General features: G+C 35.0%; 1 protein-coding gene across 1 annotated transcript; it reads left to right on the forward strand.

The window, feature by feature from the left end:
• The first annotated feature begins 541 nt into the window (after nt 1-541).
• Nucleotides 542-15,093, forward strand: LOC132908692 (phospholipase B1, membrane-associated-like). Its single transcript, XM_060962913.1, has 7 exons — nt 542-845; nt 2,184-2,273; nt 12,297-12,508; nt 12,636-12,812; nt 13,268-13,566; nt 14,561-14,739; nt 14,820-15,093. Exons 1-7 carry the CDS (start codon nt 716-718, stop codon nt 14,984-14,986), a joined length of 1,254 nt encoding a protein of 417 aa, XP_060818896.1. The 5' UTR covers nt 542-715; the 3' UTR covers nt 14,987-15,093.
• Nucleotides 15,094-16,344: the final 1,251 nt, after the last annotated feature.

Below are 16,344 nucleotides of genomic sequence, written 5' to 3' on the forward strand. Positions count from 1 at the left end.
ACATATACTAAATTATTGAATTTACGAGAATTACGTACATTTCGATTTAAATATTATGAAATTAATACAGTTAGTAACTAATTTTCACTTAGTAATACGTTAATAGTACTAACACTTAATATGATTTTATGGAATTATATACTGTTACAATTTCGATTTTTTCATCAAAAACGGTATATCATTAGAAATGTATGTGTAATCTATCTCAGTACATAGATTACTATTTTATGCTTAAAATTAAAAATCAGAATCCTTTGAATGTAGACACGCATAGCTAATCGTTCTTTCTAAAGGGATCGTTAATGTTTCATCGACTCGTCTCATGCTTGATTGGCAAGGGGATAAGGTGGATTGCCAAATCTTTCCTAAATCCAATTTCGTTTACGTTAACAACATTACAATTATCTTTATTTCCTCCCAATCGCATCACAAATAAAACAACCTTCGTAGCGATCATTGAATCTCATCATCAAAAGTCAGAACCAGCTACTTACAGCACGATCAAGGTTTCGAATGATACGCGTACGCAGCAGCCAGCACAAACTTTTGTGTCGTTTAGCTAGTACACCTGTCTCAGATCGCTGCAAACTTTGAGAGGGAAAAGAAGGATATCACCTCGAATCCATTCGGTATTGTTATAAAGTTATAAAAGTTACAAAACACGAGTGTTCGCGAAAACCTTATCGTCGCGTCAATTGACTTAATAAAACGTGCGATGAATAAGTTTCGTTTGTATCTTTTGTTACAATTATGCGTGCTGACCACGTCTCAGAAGACGAGTTTAGACTCGCCGATAAACTTATACTTCTATCGTCAAATTCGTAATTGGTTTTTCCAAAATATCGGTATGTGTTTATTTAATATGATTAGTTTACAACAATATTCTTTTTGTATGATATATATATAAAGGGATGATGTATAATTGCCAGTTAATGTGTTTTTAAAAAATTGCAGAAAAAAAGAAATATTTGTGAAAATGTGAAGGCTAAGGAATGGCGCTTGTTTCGTTCTGTGATATTTAGGAAAAGTGTATGTAATTCTTGTTAGATTTACAATATGTAGAGAGTTTGTAATGTTTTTAAGAACAAGTTGTTTTTGGAAGATTCATCGATTAATATTCGATTATTGATTATCATACTTTTTGGGCAGTTTACAATATTGATTATAGAGATATAATCTGTATGTGTAACAAGTCCCGTTATCAAGATTACAAAATTTTATACTCTATGCAACACTTTAAAATACTATATTAATTACTCATTTGTATCTATTTAACATTTATGATGTTCGTTCAATTTTTCCTTCACATACATGAAACATGAATCTGGAGATAGTTTGCGCATTTCATGTTTCCATATCTTCTAGAAATATACGTTTAATATAAATGTATGAACAATAAAAATGTCTCATTTTCGAACATTGTATTTCGTGTGTGTTGACACTTCGTATGTAATGGTATCCAACAGAAAATGTACGATAGGAATCGTCGGAACGAAATGAGAAATACTTTAAAAGCTATAAAGTAGTAAAAGTGGTACAGAAGTTGCAAAAATGTATATGTAACATTAACAATAAGTGGAACACTTCAATGCATTAATATTATTAGTTGGTAAATTGTTCTATTATGTAAGAAGATGATAAAACTCGAAAGTAGTTGTATAGACAAATCTATACGAGAAATATGACAAACGTGTAAAGTAACATTTTTACGTTTGATGCTTCTAATAAGTCGATGTTAGAGATGCATTAATTACGGGCGCTTAAGTGTGATTTTACTTATGCTTTGACTTGATAAATATTCTATTTGTTATTTTAGATGATAAACGAACGATACAGCGAAAATATTTTTCATTAAAAAACTATTTTCTATCAATATAAACATTGTAGTAATAATTTTAACATTTCTATCAATATAATTGTCTTTTATATATATATTGTGTTACTTAAATCACTTTGTAAAATTCTACTAATCAAAATTCTGTTTTGAAATGCTCAAACATGAAAATAGTTTCCTAGTTTTCAGACAGAATTATATCGGTAGCGAACTGAAAGTTACTTTTCGTCGTTTTTGCATTAATAGAAAATAGTTTTGATTCTATGCTTGCGTAAGTAAAATCACAAAATGGACATTCGCCCAAATTGTAATGAGTGAGTCGTTTGACATAATCAAACATATTTTCTAGATGTAAGAAATGAAGAACGATCAGCACGAAATGAAAAAAAACTTCAAAAGCAAGTTCCAACAGATGTTCCATTTCCTTGTAACGTTACAGGTAGTTAAACAGTTTCTATCTATTATTATTACCAAAAAAAAAAAGACAAAATCATCTTTAAATATTATTTCTTCATATTCACTTTTCTAAAATCACTGTTTAATTTAAATTACAGTTAGACATGTTTTGTTTGTGAAATTTGTATTAAACATCTAGAAATTTTAATATGCCTGAAGCGTTTATTTCCGTTTACTGGTACAAACTGCCAGATCTGTTCAATAACTATCCATGATTTGTCCCCACCATTGCATTGGGGTGGCTAGTCCTTGAACCAGTGACGTGAATAATATGATGCGATAGCAACTTCTCTTTTAAGATCTGTATCGCTTTCGTATCGGTGAAACAAAACTAATGCAACGACAAAACTTTCTATTTTTTATTCTTCGTCAATAAAAATTTCATTCATACATTGGTAAGATTTTTTTTTTATTCAAATGAGGCCAGAAACGATACTCTTATAGAATTTGGTTATGCTGATTCAGCTTATAAATCTTCCTTCTTCGTCTTGCTGTCCTTTTCTACGTTCATTGTTATCGGCAACTTGTATAGAACTAAGGACTCGCTTATTTGATTCGCATTGCTTGTTAGGAATCGCAAAAATAACAGTAGCTATTCAGCAGAGAAGTGAATCAAACTAGTTATTCTAGAATGGGACAGTTCTCTGTTTGCATACTATTCAATATGCGGCATCGCTTTGAGTACTTAACAAATAGAACACGATTCTTCTCCACATATGGCAAGCGTGAAGCGATTTAAAGAATGGTATGTGAACATTTAACTTGGATTATTCGGGAGCAGAGTTGCCAAGCGTAGGGTAGACGTCATGTAGGTCTATATACAGTTATCTGACTTGTGCGCGCTCTGCGTTGGATTGCGGTACTAAACGGCAATTATGTCGCTAAGCACGTGGGACATTTGACTTATATTTGAAAAATATTAAAAGGTCCTTTAATCTCTACTTCCATGTTTCTAATAGAATGGATTGAGATATATATAATATCGATTAGATGTAGAAAAAAACACACAATAGTAATGGAGATATTATTAATTATTGCACTTATTTCGCTAAATCCAAGTAATGTGTATCCTGTTACGATATACGTGTAAGGTTTTTTTTTTTTTATTTTATTTTGGTTATTTTACAATTTGTCCTTGCGGACATTTGGTAAAGTGTTATATCTTGTTGGTGAAGAAAAAATAATATAAATAAAAAATAATATAGCATGTGGGCGGCTACCCCCAGCGGGGTAACAGCTTCGTTCTTTTTTTTTTAAGTTATATCTTTTATGAGGTCTATTGGGTGTTTCCTTTTAAGTCTTCTTGCGATGTTTGTTGTGTTGCACGTTTCAGCTGCCAGCTGGTTCGGGTGTGTTTCTATTCTTGTTCTGTATCTTGTTGCGAATCTGGTAATCTCCTCCTTGACCGTTGGTATTCCGAGGTCTTTCCTTATGTCCTCGTTTCTAACGTACCACGGTGCGTTTACCATTGTTCTAAGGATTTTGGCTTGGATTGTTTCTATTTTGTTTATGTGGCTCATTGCTGCTGTTCCCCATAGTGGAATTCCGTATGTCCAGATTGGCTTTATGATTATTTTGTATATTTTCAGTTTGTTTTCTGTGCTTAGTTTGGATTTTCGGCTTGTTAGCCAGTGCATTTGTCTCCTTGCTATCTGTATCTTGTCTATTATTGATTTGATGTGCTGTTTCCATGTGAAGTGTGTATCTATGTGAAGTCTAAGGTATTTGACTTGCCTTGTTTGTGTTATTTGCGTGCCGTTCAGGAAGATGTTTGGTGTTATCTGTTTTCTCAGTGTGAATGTGATGTGGTTGCATTTGTTAGGGTTAGCTTTGATTTGTTTGTCTTGTAGCCACTGTTCTATTTTTGTGATGTGTTCTTGTAGTATTGTGGCTGCTGTTACAGGGTTAGTGTGCCTGACTAGCACGGCTGTGTCGTCCGCAAATGTCAATATTTTGCTATTGGTAGTTGTTGGTATGTTGACCGTGTATAGTGTATATAATATGGGTCCTAGGACGCTTCCTTGCGGAACCCCTGCTTTGATGTCTTTGACTTCGGAGTGTGCGTCCTTGATTTTTATTGTGAAGGTTCTGTTGCTTATGTATAATTTTGTTAACTGGTATATTTGTTCCGGGAATTGTTTCTTGATCGTTTGTAGTAGACTTTCGTGGTTTATTTTGTCGAATGCTTTCTCTACGTCCATGAATAGGGCTGTACAATATTGTTTGTTTTCTATTGTGTGTATTATTTCGTTGACAAGCCTGTGCATTTGTTCTATGATGGAGTGTTTATTTCTGAATCCAAATGGATGGTCTGGTATTAATTTTTCCTTCTCTATTATTGGTTTTAGTCGGGCGTATATTACTTTTTCTAGTATTTTGGAGAGCACGGGAAGTAATGATATTGATCTGTAAGAAGTTGTTTCCGTGTGGGTCTTTGCCTGGTTTGGGTAACATTATAATCTGTGCTTGTTTCCATAATTTAGGATAGTATTGGATTCTTAATATTGCATTGAATATTATAGTGATTAGTCGTATCGCTTTTGGAGGAAGGTGTTTCAAGATTTTACCATTGATTAAACCGATTCCTGATGCTTTGTTGTTTTTTGTTTTTTCGATTATGTTTCTAATTTCTTGTGCTGTTGTTTTAGGTATGGTGTATTGCTTGTCAGTTGGGATGCTAGTGGTTAGCGCATCGTCGTCCGCATGACAATTGTGGTTGCTGTTATTGATATTGTGTGGTGTAAATGTGTTGCATATGTGGTTGGAAAATTCTTCGGCTTGCTCTTCGTTGCTTCTTGCCCATGTGTTGTCTGCTTTTCTGATTGCTGGGGCTGGTTTTATCGCCTTCTTTATTTTTTTTTTGTGGCTTTCCATAGTGAGTAGTTGTAGTTCTTGTGTGCAGATAGTGACTCTATGAACTTTGTCAATTCGTTGTTGTTGTGCTCTTTTATTTTGTTTTGTATTTCCTTTGCGAGTTTGTTTAGGTGTTTTTTGTTTTCTTTTGTTCTATGTTTTTGCCATTTTGCTTTCGCTTTTCTTTTTTCTCTAATTTTTTGGAGGATGTCTGATGGGATTTGTTTTGTTTGTCTAGTGGTAGTTGATGGTTTTGTGGTTGCCCGTGCTGCCTCTTGTATTGTTTTTGTAAGTGTTGTTACAGCTTGTTCGATGTGTTCGGGCGTTTTCAGTGGGATGTTGCAGTTGATTTTGCTTTCGATTATTTCTTTGAAGGTTTGCCAATTGGGGGTTTTGTTGCACAGTGTCTCCGAGTTATTGTAGAGTATTGGCTTGTTTCTGTATTTTGTTATTATGGGTTTATGGTCGGAGCTAAGCTCGAGGCTGGATGCTATATTTATTTTATTTCCATTTAATCCCTTTGTGACTGCAAAGTCGAGTAGGTCAGGAATTTTGCTCAGGTCTGTCGGCCAGTATGTCGGTCTTCCTGTGGATAATATATTGAGATTGTTTTTCCTGATGTGTTTTTCCAGGGTTCTGCCTCGAGGTGTAGTGATTCTTGATCCCCATGTTGTGTGCTTTGAGTTGTAGTCACCTGCTGCGATAAACTTGTCGCCTAGTTGTTGGAAGTATTCTTCCCACATTTGTGCTGTAATTTTGTGTCGCGGTGGTGCATATACTGCTGACAGCTGTAGACGGTTGCTGCTAGTTTGTACGGTAACGGTAGTTGCTTGTATGTGTTCTTTACTAACTTGGCTGTGTAGGTGGTGTTTAATGTCGTTTCTTATTATCACTGCGGTCCCTCCGTGTGCTTTTCCTGAGGGGTGCTTGGTATCGTATATGGTATAGTGCGGTATTTTTGTGTAGCTTTTTATTGTGAAATGCGTTTCTGATACGAGTAGTATGTCTATGTTTTTGTGGTATAGGAATGCTTTGGTTTCAATGGCCCTTTGTTGTAGGCCGTTAGAGTTCCAGGCAGCTATTTTTAGTATGTCCGTTTTTACTTTTTGCTTAGCATGGTTGTTATCAGTTGTATCATAGCTGTGATTTGTAATGATTGCTGTTTGAATGCTTCGTTTAGTTCGCTTATCGTTCTTGTTAACATGTCGGTGCTTTTGATGGATTGTTATAATAGTTCTTTTATTTCTGTAGCGTCGTTGGTGTTATTGTTGTGGTTTTGGTTGGCTACGGGTGTTACTTCCTTGGTTGCTTGCGCGTAGCTTCGACTGCCAGTGGTGTTGATATTGTTGTGGTTGTGGTTCATTACGTACTGTACTTTTATTGGTGTCTCAGCTTCTGCCCTGTCTTGTTGTGTGTGGTGGTAGTTATATGTCCTGCTTCTAAGCGGCGGAAACAATTTACGTTGGAGTATTTTTCTGGCTGGGCAGCCTTTGTAGCTGCCTGGGTGGTTTCCGTTGCAGTTGTAGCACTTTACCTCGTTTATTTTTCCCGTATATGGGCAGTAAGTTGTCGGGTGCTTTTCTGCGCATTTGACGCACACCGGGTTTCTGTTGCAGTAGTTTTTTGTGTGCCCATATTGTTGGCATCGCATGCATTGAGGTATGTCTTTTTTTTGTCTGGGTGGTTCAACTGTGATTATTGTGTTTAAGATTTGTTTAATGTCATAGATTTCCTTGTTGTTCTTGTTCGGTTCTAGTTCTATTAGGAACAGCGGTAGTGGTTGTTTGGTATCAAATCTTGTTATGTTATTTATTACCCTTACCTGGTGTCCGATTTTGGCTAGTTCGTCACATATGTTGCTTGTGTTTGTTTTTGGGTGTAGTCCTCTGATAACTGCTTTATAGCTTTTGTCAGTTTTGAGCTGGTAGGTGTGGTACCCGGCGTTTTTTTCTTTTAGCACTTTTACCACTTTTCTGTAGGTTTCTGGGGCGTTGGTTTGCACTTTTATCTGGTCCAGTTTTAATTGTTTTATTGAGTAGTTTTCTTTGCCTGCCGTATTGTTTAGCAGTTCGAGGAGGGGGTCTATTACTTGCGCATCGATGTATATTGGTGGTGGTTTGGCGTTGTGTTTTGGTTTTTCAGTTGTTTCTGGTTCCTTCTCTTGTGGTAGTATGCTGAAGGGGTTTTGTAGTGGGATTTCTTGGAGCCACTGCTTACTTTCTGTTTCTGCAGCCCTCCTAGTATTTGCGTTTGTTGTAATTTTTCTTCTTTTGCTGGGAGTTACGACCTTCCAGCTTCCGTCTTGTTGTGCCATTTCGTTGTTGTTGGCGTTTGTATCGTCGCTCATTCGAGTGATTTCCATTTCGGTTTCTGTAGATTCTTGGATTTCCATGTTTTTGTGTACGGCGTATGTTTCGCCGTTGTTTGATATCCTGAGCGGTGGCACTCGTTGCATTTTTTTGTTTTCCCTGTTTTTCGCACTTTCGGGAACACTTTCTCTCCACGTCCGGTTTCGAGGGAGAGACCTCTCCGGGCACCCGGCACGTCTGCACTCTTCGGCAGTCAAAAGGGAACTCTCTGACAGATATGTATATTTTTTTTATTATTTGCGTTTATTTTACAATCAATTCTCGTTAGAGAATTTTAAGTAAATTTATCTGGCGTGGTACTATGACATGGTTAGTAAGTGTTTATAGTATGTTTGATTCTATTTGAATCTAGTGTTTAGAGTAGATTCAGAGTAGAGTTAACAACCACCAAAACCCTCTAATTACTCAATTCTTATGCTATGTCTATTGCTGAATTTGAATAATTCTTCTTTGACTGTGGGTATCTTGAGGTCGTGATGTATCGTTTCGTTGGTGACGTACCAAGGTGCATCTATTAGGGATCTTAAGGTTTTCGATTGAAATCGTTGAAGAATTTCTATGTTGGAATTACTTGCTGTTCCTCATAGTTGGATTCCATAGGTCCAAACAAGTTTTAATATGGCCTTGTATAATGTAATTTTACTTTGCGTGTTTAAGGTGGATCGTCGGCCGATGAGCCAGTAGAATTTTTTAAATTTTGATTTGAGTTGTTTGGTTTTATCTAAGATATGTTGTTTCCATGTCAATCTTCTGTCCAGAGTTATGCCCAGATATCTGACTGACTCTTTATCTGGAATAGGTATGTTGTTTATCGTCACCTGTGGGCAAGTTTGTTTTCGTAGCGTGAAAATTACGTGGCTAGATTTGTTTTCGTTGACTTTGAAGCGCCACTTGTGGAACTACTCTTCCATAGAGTCGAGGCCTCGCTGGAAAGTAGAGGAGGCAACTGTCGGGTCTGAGTGTGAGGCTAATATGGCTGTATCGTTAGCAAATATCGTTGTGGTTACATCTGTCGAAGTTGGTAAGTCTGCAGTGTAGGTGTTGAACAGCAGGGGTCCGAGGACACTGCCTTGGGGTATGCCAGCTTCTATTGGAAATGTTGAGGTTATAGCGTCTAAGTGTTTTACCATGAATTGTCTTTTGGTTAGGTAGGATTTTAGGATGGAGTAGTAGGTGTGTGTAGGGTTTTCTTTAGTTTGAAAAATAGTCCTTCATGCCATACTTTGTCGCATGCCTGCTGAATGTTTAGAAATACCGTAGTGCAATTTTTTTTTTTCTAAGTCTTGGGTGATTTTATGATTTAAACGATGAATTTGCTCTGTCGTAGAATGTTGCTTTCGAAAACCGAATTGGTGATCTGGCAGTGTTTTTAGGTCCTCTAAGAGTGGCAGGAGCCGTATCATTAGCATCTTCTAGAATAGTTTGGACAAGGTGGGCAGAAGACTAATTGGGTGATAAGTACTGGTTTCATCTATTGGTTTTCCAGGTTTGGGAATCAGAGTAATCAATGATATTTTCCAGGACTTAGGATAGTATTGAAGGCGGAGAATTGCATTAAAAATGGAAGTGATGATTGCAATCCCTTTTATGGGAAGCTCCTTAATGGTTTTGTTACTTATTAGATCATGCCCCGATGCTTTTTTGGGATTTAGTCGACGGATTAACTCTATGACTTCTAGTGATGAGAAAGGCTCAATAGGAGGAGACATCTGGAAGGGAAAGTGCAGACATTCAGTTATTTCATCTGCAGTAGTGGAGGAATATGATTTGAAGACGTTAGTTAAACGACTAGCAAACAGGTTAGTTTTTTGTGTAGGGCTACGCGCCCATCCATCATGCGGACAACGAATTGGGGGGGGGGGATTGTTAGCGGAGGACGAGTGAGTTTCCTGGATGCCTTCCATGGTGAGTAGTTGGAGTCAGCTGTAGAAGACAGATTAGCAAGATATTTTTGATAACAGTCATTTTTATAATTTTCAAGGATTTTAGTTAATTTTCTCATTGCATTATTTAGCTTACGCTTGTCGTCGGGTGCTCTATGACTCTGTCATATTCTTCTAGGTCTGCGTTTTTCTATAATTTTTTTTTAATATGTGTTTTAAATATTCGTGTTTATTGTCGAAGCTCTTCATAGGTGTGGAAGAACGGATAGCGTTTAGTATGCTCGTGTTTAGGTATTCGGTGGCTACTTCTATATCTTCGTTTGTTTTTAAGCGAATTGAGGCTGATGTTGTATGATTAAAGATTTCCCTAAAGAGTTGCAAGTTGGTGAGTTGGTTGTGAATAAAGCCATTTGGTAGATTTTCAATAATTGTTGAGTTGATTATTGCTATTACGGGTAAATGATCCGAAGAGAGTTCCACAGCAGATTTGATTTGGACATATCTTGGGGAGATGTTTTTGGTTATGAAGAAGTCTAATATCTGACGGATATATAACACCAATTAAGAGAAGAATTGAATGTTTACATCTTACAGCCTCATAAAAAAAAAAAAAATGATTATTAAGACAAGAGACCCGTGTGTTTAGCAATACATCGTATCATAAAGCGAGTCAGAATTTCTAACTGCACACTTTTTACAACATTGTTTTCAAGAAATTCTGATTACCCTATATCAACAATAAATCTGTTATACTATCCAACATAATACAGTAGCGGACAAAAGTTTAAGACGATGATTTGTAAACCGGATTACAAACATCTTATACGCATATTGTTCTTCTATTCGGTTTGTCTCTTTGGAATAACGTAGCTGTATGTTTGACCTTCGTAACCTCAGACAGTCAGTTGTTAAATACAAACAATGTAGGAGTTACAACAGTTAGTTACCGCCTAGCACTTGGAAACAGTGGACATTAGTTTAAGACGATCTGTGTAAAACGTGAGTACGAGTACAGTTTTTGAACATTTTGATTCTGGAATGTCAAAATCATTGTTTAGTGTACCTTTTATTGCTTAAAATTCATTTAGGTAGGAACAGACTATGGGTAAATCAAAGAATTTACTTGAAAACGAAAGGGAACAAATCGTAAGGCTGCGAAAGCAAAGTAAAACCTTCACCGAAATAGCAAATATAGTGAACAGGTCAGAAACAGCTTGTAAACAAGCTTGGTATAAATGTTTAAAGACAGGCATGTATTGCGATCAACCGAAAAACGGAAGACCACGGAAAACAACACCGAAAATGGATCGCCGGATTCATCGATTGAGCGAAAAGGATCGTTTTCGTAGTGCAAATAATATTGCTGCGGAGATAAACTATGAAAACGATACACAAATTAGTGCTAGAACTGTTAGGAGAAGATTAGAAGACTTTAACTTAAGAGGACGAAAACCCCAAAAGAAACCACTGCTGAGTTCTAGGAATCGAAAAAGACGACTTGCATTTGCTAAAGCTCATAAGCATTGGACAAGTGAAGATTGGCAAAAGGTATTGTTTTCTGACGAATCGAAATTCAATCGCGTCTGTTCTGACGGGATACGGTACGTTAGACGTCGAATTGGCGAAAGTTTGAAAACACAGTGCGTTTTAAAAACTCTTAAACATGGTGGTGGCAACGTTATGGTGTGGGCGTGTTTTTCTCGAAGCGGCCCTGGTCCGATATGTCGTATCAATGGAATTATGGACCGTTTTCAATACAAGGACATACTCAAGAACACAATGTTACCTTTTGCACGCAACAATATGAGTGATGATTTTATTTTTCAAAATGATAATGATCCGAAGCACACGGCTCGGGTTGTGAAACAGTTTTTTCAAGAAGAAAATATCACCGTGCTGCCGTGGCCGTCGCAATCACCAGACATTAACCCAATCGAGAATTTGTGAAGCATCATAAAAAAGACAGTACAAGGTTATAAACCGAAAAATTTAAATGAACTTTACTCTACGATTGAAACAGCCTGGAATAATATTACGGTAGATTAATATAAAAAATTAATAGATTCTATGCCAAGAAGATGTACCGAAGGGATAAGAAATAACGGATATTGAACAAAATATTGAATTTAAACAAAAATTGTGTATATTTTTTAACCAAAAATTAATATTTTTTGTATAGTCTTAAACTTTTGACCGACGAAATATTATACAGATTTCGTTCCTTTTTTATAACTTAGCTATTGAGCAAAATATCAAAATGAAATTTTTTTTCTAAGTGTACAAACAAATGTACAATTAGTTAATACCAAAAGTAGAACACCGTATTTATATTTTTTATGGAAAGTAAATCAATTATTTATTTCTTCCATTTCGTCTTAAACTTTTGTCCGCTACTGTATGTCTATGAACCAAAATATATCATGTTTGATCTCGTTTTAATCAGAAAGATCTTATGAATATGTTAATGAAAATTTCATTAACGGTAAGCAAAAGAAAAAAAAAAAAAGAAGGAAAAAAAGAATAAGTTTTTGTTGTATTAGTATTGTCTCACCAATATGCAGTCCTTTAATCTTTTAATTCTAATCTTTTTTCTTTATTTGCTGTCACTTTTTACGCCAGTCGGCGTCGGCGAAATTAATACAAACAGTTTGAAAATTAAATCTGTCTCCTAACTATATACATACACGGTAGCGATCCCGTATTTTGAACACTTATAGACGAAACGCTGCATTAACAGACTCTTTTATCTGCAATCAACATTTTATCGCCCAATTTTTAAGTTTTGATTACATTTAAATAGGTTTAATTTCGTATCTGTATACAATTATTGCGATTTTTTGTTACAAATCAATATAATTATAATAACTTAGTATTTTAATCTTTTTACACTAATCCTTTTAGATGGTAGATCTCTCAAAGTTCCCGACTCAGTTCATCATCTGAGACCAGGTGACATAGATGTTATTGCCGCGATGGGCGATTCTTTGACAGCCGGAGCTGGAATTTTTGCAACTACTTTATTAGAGGTGCCCATTGAGAATAGAGGTGCATCAGCGAGTATTGGTGGTCAACAAAATTGGCGTACATATTTGACGCTTCCCAATATTTTCAAAGTATGTTATTCAAAAATTGATCAGTTACATAAATTATACAATCATTAATATATTTACTATATTTTTATGATTTATATTAATCATAAAAGAGAATATTGCTTTCATAGCTGGCTTTTCTTATATACAGGAATTCAACCCTAAATTAATAGGCTACGCACTTGGAGATTCTCTGACTACTCAACCAGCTTCGCAGTTAGACGTCGCTGAAATTGGCGCAATGTCCAGAGATATGCCATTTATGGCCAAACATCTAATCAATAAAATAAGAAATGACCCGAGGATAAATATGAAGAAACATTGGAAGGTTCGTGTTTCAGATAGAATAATTACATAATTAAATGAATATAATATTAGCATTCTATTATATTACCACTAATAATGAGTTTTTAACAATAAGAATTATGTATTTAGTCTGCTTATAATTTCATTAAAATATTAGCAACATTATTGCTAGTAGTATTGTATTACTATATTTATTATGCCTGAAAATGTATTCAAGTACTTTTATAGAAATATGAAAGTTATACATAGTTTTCATATGTTTATTATGGCATAGAGGAACAAAATGTCATTTTACTTAACTTTTACTGAAATAATTATAAAAGCCAAATATATTTGTTTTATATTAGGAGATTTTTGAGTAACCAAGTCAAAGGTGTTTAGAGTAAATATCAGTTTGGACAAAAAGTTCTTTCAATATTATTATCATTTCTTATTTCATTGATAAAGTAATGAAGCCTTTGTTTCTATGTTTTATAGTTGATTTTCTTGTTCATCGGACACAATGATTTTTGTAACGATATATGTGCACTGTCTTCTCCATGGTCTGTTTTGGATAACCACAAAACTGATCTAATTAATACTCTTAGGATATTAAGAGACAATATACCCAGAACTCTCGTCGCTATTCAGGTAATGCCTCACTTAAAGGAACTCGTTGCTACGCGTGAAGGAAGAAACTCTTTGAAATGCTATATAATGACTACCATTGAATGCTCATGTTTGTTCGCTTTGCAATTCAGAGATCGAAGACAGGAGTATTATGAAATAATAAAGAGGTTTGTATAATTCAGGCAACTTTCAAAGTTTTTTAAATACCTTATATTTGTCAAGATTTTATTATGTTATATTTGCAATATTTATTTTATATTATATATTATATTTATATTTTATATTTTTGTTATATTTGTAAACAATTTTATTGCTAAAAGTGATTATAAAATTATAGAGGTTGACTTATTTTAAAATGATCCTCAACAATTAGTTAACTCTAGTTGCACTCATTTTTCATTTTAACTTTAATTTTTTAATTTAAAGTGATTAATTTTAATGCAAATTATATTAATTACCGTACATATTTCCATTACATTATCTTTATGCGTACGATATTATGATAAGGTAAGGTTATTCGAGTCAAAAGAATATTTGACATTTGATGCAAGGTAAATGTGATTTGCAATTCGCAAAATTCAGAAGCTCTTTTTTAATTCAGATTGTTAAGCCTCTTAAATCCTACATTTGCAAATAGGCTACTTGACTCGTTATTAGCGACATGACAAACAGTGAATTATATCGTGTACTTAAATGAACTTCTATTCATCAAAAGAAAGTTTTTTTAATGATAATACTCGCAGTTGTAATTATTATAATACGATAGCGTGTGTATGTTATTTCTACAAGTTATTTTGTTGTTTATTTTCTTATTTATACCCATTCGCTGACTCAAATAACCTAGTCCTATAGTTTTGCGGTTACTCGAATCATTTTCTCATTTTTGATATATTCTCTTGCTATCCCTAAATTATACATAAAAGGCTATGTTAATAATATATGATGTTTGATAATATATGTATAACAAGTTTGATTGTTCTATGCAAAGTTCAGAACTAAGATGTTGTATCTCAACATTTTAGGTAACTTAACCATAACCTCAAATAACCATAACATTACTATATTCCTCTGATAGGTTTTATGTAGGTTAGGTTTAAATAAGATATCGATTTTAAGATGCGTATGAAGGACATGTAGATACCATCTTGTTCCATATTTTAGGTGGCAAGAATTAGAAGAAGAAGTGGTTAATTATACAGAATTTCATAGAAATGACTTCACTGTAGTGAGTTTACCAACTCTGAAACACGCAAAGGTACCACTTGCCAAGGATGGATTTGCTGATTTGTCATATCTTTCTGCTGATTGTTTTCACCTAAGTCAAAAATCTAATGCACTATGTAAGTATAATGGATGAAATTATATAATTTAACAACCTTTATATAAGTAATCGAATTAAAATTGTTTCATGTATCTCAAGTGGCAAATAATCTATGGAACAATTTGCTAGAACCAGTTGGTAACAAGTCTTCCACTTGGACTCCACTATACGAAAGATTTTTGTGCCCTACCTCGGAAAGACCGTTCTTGATGACACGTGAAAATTCACACAATTTTTCCTACATTAAAGACACGCCTCTAGTTTGATATTATACAATTGAAATAGTAGCCATTGGAATTTAGTATAGTAGGCACAAGGCCATTTTAGTTCACAATTAAATTTTCCTAATATAGTAAATATTTATTTATAATTATTAACACAGTTATTTTTCCAGATATCTCTGTTATTGCATGTGATCTGAGGTGAATAGGTCGTGATAGGTGCGGAAGAAACACTTGAATATATTTAACAATATATATTTATTAACATATACTCTATGTGTACACTATACGTAGGACTCGCGATTACTATTAGCGGTTCGCGATTGCAAGTTCAACTTCTGGTCGATGCGTTACGATGTACGATACAAGTGCGGATGATGATTGCTTAAGATGTCGAGAAATTCGGATCAATTATTACTGCTAACTACCAACTATCGACTCAGACAGGCGTCTAACGATTGACTTTCCGCCACGATGATGCTGCAGAGGAAAACTATGATGGGGTGTGTCTAAGGACACGAGATCATCGGATTCGTCGAGGAAAGCCTTCGTTCGGAAAGTGAGGGAGATGAACGTTGTTGTTATTTTTTTTTTTTTTATTTTATTTTGGTTATTTTACAATTTGTCCTTGCGGACATTTGGTAAAGTGTTATATCTTGTTGGTGAAGAAAAAAAAATATAAATAAAAAATAAATATAGCATGTGGGCGGCACCCCAGCGGGGTGCCAGCTTCGTTTTTTTTCTAAGTTATATCTTTTATGAGGTCTATTGGGTGTTTCCTTTTTAGTCTTCTTGCGATATTTGTTGTGTTGCACGTTTCGGCTGCCAGCTGGTTCGGGTGTGTTTCTATTCTTACTCTGTATTTTGTTGCGAGTCTGGTAATCTGCTCCTTGACCGTTGGTCTTGTTATTTTTTGTGTTGGTGGTTGGAGAAGGATGCTAACCGCCCTTGAGAGAAAGTTGCTAGCAGGAAGCATCGTACGTGAGAAAAGCAGATTTCCTGTATCTTCCCGTAGTAGGTGATAGATTTATAGGGACTGTTAAGACACAAACTATTTGTTCCTTCGGAGAACCTTAGCTAAATAAATCCTAAGATTTATGGCGGGTCCTTAGGCTAGCTGAAAATATTCTGTGAGGATGTATCGACATCTGACAATCATCTTGTCCGAAGAATAGGGTCTTCGTGTAGCGAGCCACGGGATAGAAACCGTTGGAAAGTTTACTGTCGAGTGCCGCTACAGATCTCATCACGAACTTTATTCATTTCACAGCTGCACTTACTACTTTATATGTCATATTATTTTTCATTAGCGTTCTTATTTTTTATTTTTTAAACACTTTGATATACATGGTATATGCTTTGATAGAGAAAAGAGTGTAAACGTCGATGAATTTTTAAATTTC

The sequence above is a fragment of the Bombus pascuorum genome, chromosome 7 (genome assembly GCF_905332965.1).
Source record: "Bombus pascuorum chromosome 7, iyBomPasc1.1, whole genome shotgun sequence".
Taxonomy (NCBI): domain Eukaryota; kingdom Metazoa; phylum Arthropoda; class Insecta; order Hymenoptera; family Apidae; genus Bombus; species Bombus pascuorum.

What these genes read in the sequence shown, in the direction of transcription:
- LOC132908692 (XM_060962913.1), top strand. Translation starts at nt 716, where the DNA reads ATGAATAAGTTTCGTTTGTATCTTTTGTTACAATTATGCGTGCTGACC. An exon ending in ATATGAAGAAACATTGGAAG is followed by an intron (nt 12,813 to 13,267) that starts GTTCGTGTTTCA and finishes TATGTTTTATAG; the next exon opens with TTGATTTTCTTGTTCATCGG. An exon ending in TATTATGAAATAATAAAGAG is followed by an intron (nt 13,567 to 14,560) that starts GTTTGTATAATT and finishes TCCATATTTTAG; the next exon opens with GTGGCAAGAATTAGAAGAAG.